Source organism: Primulina tabacum, chromosome 9, assembly GCF_025594145.1.
Source record: "Primulina tabacum isolate GXHZ01 chromosome 9, ASM2559414v2, whole genome shotgun sequence".
NCBI classification, from domain to species: Eukaryota; Viridiplantae; Streptophyta; class Magnoliopsida; order Lamiales; family Gesneriaceae; genus Primulina; species Primulina tabacum.
The window spans coordinates 32578983-32584442 of NC_134558.1; the positions used below are offsets into that span (position 1 = coordinate 32578983).

Sequence of the window (5460 nt, forward strand, 5' to 3'; positions counted from 1 at the left end):
TAACAAAACTCTTATATTTCCTTGTGAAGTAGGTTACCTTATGAAATGAAACTCCACATCTATAAATAAGAGACCAAGACATCTTTGAGCTATCCTCTCCTTGCTCGGTCAATATTCACTCACGTGTTCACGTTCAGAAATTCAGAGAAAACCTTATTCAAGAGAAGTACTGTGAAGATTGTGATAGAGTGTTGATGTGAATGTTGCGAACATCTGCGGAAAACATCTGTGAGGAATTTGGCCGAAGATTGCTTCTCGTGGATCTACTTTTTAGCAACACGTTTTGCTTTCTTGTTTTAGTTTATTCTGGTTATTTTTTTAGAAAGCATTTGTTTTCTCAACTTGTTGGGGAAACTGATTTTAGTGAGAATCACTAGTTATTGATTTTTGTAAACGATTGGTTTTTCTAGCGATATATTTTTGCCATAAGGCATCACACAAGTATTTATATTTATGCAAATTTAATCTCGTCTAAGTTGTTTATTTAAAGTCAATTTGTGTTACAAAATACGATTTTCCGCTGCATGTTGTCCCAGATGTTGTTACATCTGGAACAACACCTAATTCTGACAAAACACAAATTTTCTATTTTACATCATATACTGATATTCTTATTATTTTGAGCATCTGTCGGACAAAATAATTCTAACACAATATTACATTGAATAATTGAGTTTATACGTTTAAAAATATCAAATCACGAGTTTTATAGTTTGAAATGATTTTTGGGTTTTACCAATTCAACCCTCTCAATAGATATATTGTTTTATCAAAATAAATAAATAATATACATATATCGTATGACTGAATCTAATATCAATGTCTTAAATTTGAGATAAACTCGTCAAAAACATATATTGTGTTAAATAACTTATTTAATCTGAGTAGGTTTCTTGTGAGACGGTCTCACAGATGTTCTTAGCATAAAAAGTAATATTTTTTCATAGATGACCCAAATAAGATATCCGTTTCACAAAATACGACCCGTGAAACCGTCTCATACAAGTTTTTGTCATCCTTTAAATACACTTTTTTAGTTTTTTTCTCTACTTTTAGGACTATTTTGAACAAGTACAGCACAAAAAATGGTTAATAATAAGAGATATATCAAATGGTTAGATTTTGCCTTTATAATTTCAGAACTTGATCCCTTTGCGCATTGCCCATTAACAATTCCTTATCTCTTGGTCTGTCCGCACTTGAACCTTGGTGTTAACGTACATTTTGTTTCTGCATATGTTGAATCTTTTTTGTTTTTCCATATTATTTTCGGGAACAAGCATAAAAGTGTTGTTCAGCATCAAAATCTTGACACTGTGCAATAGTATTTTTCGTTTTTCTTTCAAGAATGGCTTCGATGTCTAATATCCATCTCCTCCAACAATCAAAATCCTCATCTTTCTACAAACAACATGCCACAAATTCGATCACATCAATAGCAAACAGAAGAAGAACCCATTTAGAATTTTCACCACTGTCAAAAAAGATACAGTCCACCAAACCAGTGATTTTTTCGAGCACACCTTTAAAGTTTGTTGGATTCAATGAAATATTGAAGCACCATGATTCTCATAAATCTTGGATCACAAAAGCCGCAGCTACTGATGCAGAGGGTCATGAGATCGAAATCGCGAATGGGTTCGTGTTGTTTAAGACAATTTTCAGGCCATGTAATGCATTTTGAGCTCAGTATCATGTTTCTTTGTATTTCAGGTCCACTAAGCCTGGTAAGAGCTTTGCTGAGAGATTTCCGGCATTGGTTACAGGGTTCTTTTTCTTTACATGGTGAGCATTTGTTGTCTCTTAGTATTCTTTTTTTCTTTTAACAAAAGAACAGAAAAGGTCACATTTAGCACCTAATGTAACTTCAACCACACCTGGTTGAGTAGCCACTTGTTGTTTCTTAGGTAAGAAAATGACTTTGGTTGATTTTAGCATCAGAAAATAAAATTAGAATCATTTATAATCAATTTCTTACTATGGTTGAACAAGAAGATTAAACTGTTCACTTCTAATGATGCAGGTATTTCCTGAATGTCATATTCAATATATTGAACAAGAAGGTCTATAATTACTTCCCATATCCATAGTAAGTTGGCAGCTTTCATTTACTTTCTATACACGTTTTTAAATTATAATCAGGATTGGACTGCTCGGAAAACCAATATCCGGCAAGGAATTTCTCTTTCAACCTCCGAGACCATAAATCCAACTCTCTTATTGGACTTAAGCTCCAAATGACAGCATGGGAAAAACTGGGGCTTAAACTATTGAATGGTTATCGTAAGTAGGATGCAGTTGGGCAGTGTTACGAGTCTCGGATCAACTTCACAATGAACTATAGAAATTATAGTACTTAAAATTGAGAGATTTTTCTCACTTGCTATATTATTTTCCAAGTTGTGCTTTCCTAAATGTGTTGGTTAAAAAATTCTTCCTCTTCTGCAGTTTTGTTTCCGCTGTTCATCTTCTAGTCGGAGTGTCATACTGTCTAGTTAGCTGGGCCATTGGCCTACCAAAACGTGCAGTGAGTTTCATCCTATAACCTAGGCCAACAAATTTTAACATTTCATAAATAAGATTTCTTTGTTCAATTCAAGTTTATGACTGTCACAAGAGCAGCCAGTTGACAAGGAAACATTGAGGATCCTTACTCCGGTAGCATTCTGCCACGCTCTTGGACATGTAATGTCGAATGTCTCGTTTGCAGCTGTCGCTGTGTCTTTCACACATACCATTAAAGGTAAGAATATGATAGTACAAGTATTTTTAAGGATCTAGTGTCCGGATCAACTGGAGAGAATTGGTGTGTCTTCTTCCTTTAAATTCTTGATTTCTTCCGTTGATTGTGGTCTCCAATGATCTGTACTGAAAAATATCAATGGCAAGTTTCCCAAGAAGAAGGAAAGGAAATGTATAATAACACTTAAACGAAATACAGATGAGAAAACGCTCATCAAACTAACTGCTTTCTTCATACTGTTTTCAACAGCATTGGAGCCATTTTTCAATGCTGGTGCATCACAGTTTGTATTAGGTCACCAGATTCCGTTACCCCTGTGGCTCTCGCTAGCCCCTGTTGTCATTGGTAAGCAAACAGTCACAAAGATTTTCAAGAAATGAATCCATTCAGTTATTCAATTATCTTGACAGAATCTTACAAGAAATCATGAGTTTTTTTTAAGTAAATATTATTTTGATATCTGAAACTCTTTCTGTAGGTGTGTCAATGGCATCATTGACAGAACTTTCATTTAACTGGACTGGTTTCATTAGTGCCATGATTTCAAATATTGCATTTACCTACAGAAGTATTTATTCGAAGAAAGCAATGGTACATTCTGTCATGAAGTAAATTTATTACAGACATTGGCAAGAAATTTCATCGTTTGTGTCATTACGAAACCTTTTTATTGGAAATTCATGCATGTTCTTTTTACAGACAGGAATGGACAGTACAAATGTCTATGCTTACACTTCAATAATAGCCCTCCTTTTCTGCCTCCCACCAGCAATATTTGTAAGTTTTCTTCAAACTTTCTACAGGAAATTCTTTGAAAAACAGTTAATCGATGCCTTCTTTCGCTACTTTTTTCAGATCGAGGGTCCACATCTGATGCAGTATGGATTCAAGGAAGCGATTGCTAAAGTTGGACTGTATAAATTCTTGTCTGATCTCTTCTGGATTGGAATGTTCTACCATTTGTACAATCAGGTTATCAAGAGCTACTATTACTTGATCTCTGAATTATATGGATGTGATCCAACAGTATATGATCTCATTGACGCCAAAGACAGATTTGGAAATTTTGATAAGTGGGGCATCTTAGTGTATTTTGATGGAGGAAAACTCAAAATTACTAGTGAAAAGTTCCCGACCAGTATTTTCAAAATCCCAAATCAGTGTGTCACAAATACAGAAATAACTGGCATCTGTTTCATTTGAAAATTGCAGGTAGCAACAAACACATTGGAAAGGGTTGCACCGCTTACGCATGCCGTTGGAAATGTGTTGAAGCGAGTCTTTGTGATTGGATTCTCCATTGTTGTATTTGGTAAGTACACCTGCTCTTCTTGCATTTTGATTTCCAATGTCAAAATTTAGCTCAGGCTTAAAACAACAGGCTCAGTCTATTTCATAAGAAAAGTCAATCATATAACTTTGTTAACACTTAAAAAAATTTCTAGCCAACTTAGAATATTCTATTACACGACTTCATGAGCAATTTAAAACTTTTCTAACAAACTGCTGAGAGATCCTGCTTTTATTTTGTTCCCAATTTCATTCGATGCTTTGGCCAAAAAAAATTGGGCAGGCAATAAGATCTCCACACAAACTGGGATTGGTACTGGAATAGCTATTGCTGGAGTTGCTCTCTATTCACTGATCAAGGCCAACATGGAGGAGAAAAAAAGGGTAACACATGTCACGAAATATTTTTATTGCTTTAAAAAAACTCACGATTTGAGCCACTTATGAATCGTTACATCTCTTTCAGAAAGCAGCTAAGATTCCGGCTTCCTAAAGCAGCCATACAAGAATTCACATGTAATTTTCCTTACAAAATTCACTTGCAATAAAGGAAATGCAGAGGAATAAAGGTCTACATATAGATTCAAGAATTTTTCCCTCGTTCAAAGGCTGCTGATGACTTCTTATTTTTTGAGCAATATGGTCAGGTTGAAAGACATTTATGAAAATTTAGTGTTTTCAACCGTTTTCGCCGAATTTGTCGATGCTTCGTAATCTTAAGTAAGCTTTTTGGCCAAACTTGAAAGCTCCCCAGGGTTATAAATACCAGGAACGGAAGATAAGAGGCAATTTTTTTAACTTATAGTCGTCTATATATCTTTAAAGACGTGGATCACCCATAGCAAGAACCTGAACTAATACTTAAAACTAAGTTAAAGGAAGATGATAATATGACCAGCTCAAAGAGTCAAAGAATAATTGCAAGTTCTACAAGCAGCTGTTAATCCAAGGTACTGATGAGTGATCCTTCACGTACTAAGGTTTGGGTTATGCAACACCCGGAGTGTTAATCCATGTGCATGCATTTTTATACATGATTTTCATATGATCATCTAATAGACTCCACATGTCTTGTTTGGAATTCAAATGATCTATGTGAATGAATATCATATATAAAAATGCACCGGAGTGACACTTTCCAATGCAGCTAGAATGAGCCACGAGTCGGCAAAGTATGTGTGAAACATGTGAACAGATGGTCCAAGCCATTAATGCATTCACATGCAATTTCAGAAGATGTGCGGCAAATATTATTCAGCGATAAAAGACACTTCAAGAAAAAGTGTACGAATATCGAGAAAGGTTCTCAAGGAAATGTAGCTAGTACTTCAGACGGTGGTGAAACATTATTCAGCGAAGCAACAATAGTTACAAAATGCAGACAGAAATTTTTTGACACACAGATTATGGATTCAAGAGCGATATGG

At 35.0% G+C, this 5460-nt stretch overlaps 1 protein-coding gene across 3 annotated transcripts; it reads left to right on the plus strand.

Annotated features, from left to right (window-relative positions):
- Positions 1 to 1184: 1184 nt before the first annotated feature.
- LOC142556568 (triose phosphate/phosphate translocator, chloroplastic-like) lies at positions 1185 to 5191 on the plus strand. 3 transcript variants are annotated; one of them, XM_075668030.1, is made up of 11 exons: positions 1185 to 1638; positions 1714 to 1785; positions 2024 to 2089; positions 2449 to 2527; positions 2623 to 2743; positions 2993 to 3088; positions 3222 to 3334; positions 3443 to 3715; positions 3956 to 4055; positions 4317 to 4417; positions 4500 to 5189. In XM_075668030.1, the coding sequence occupies exons 1-11, from the start codon at positions 1349 to 1351 to the stop codon at positions 4524 to 4526; spliced, it is 1338 nt and encodes a 445-aa protein (XP_075524145.1). In that variant the 5' UTR covers positions 1185 to 1348; the 3' UTR covers positions 4527 to 5189. The 3 variants fall into 3 exon arrangements, with proteins under 3 accessions (XP_075524145.1, XP_075524146.1, XP_075524144.1); XM_075668031.1 differs by having other exon boundaries at positions 3443 to 3520; positions 3599 to 3715; positions 4317 to 5188; XM_075668029.1 differs by having other exon boundaries at positions 4317 to 5191.
- Positions 5192 to 5460: the final 269 nt, after the last annotated feature.

What these genes read in the sequence shown, in the direction of transcription:
- LOC142556568 (XM_075668029.1), top strand. Translation starts at nt 1,349, where the DNA reads ATGGCTTCGATGTCTAATATCCATCTCCTCCAACAATCAAAATCCTCA. An exon ending in GCTAGCCCCTGTTGTCATTG is followed by an intron (nt 3,089 to 3,221) that starts GTAAGCAAACAG and finishes CTCTTTCTGTAG; the next exon opens with GTGTGTCAATGGCATCATTG. An exon ending in ATTCTCCATTGTTGTATTTG is followed by an intron (nt 4,056 to 4,316) that starts GTAAGTACACCT and finishes AAAATTGGGCAG; the next exon opens with GCAATAAGATCTCCACACAA.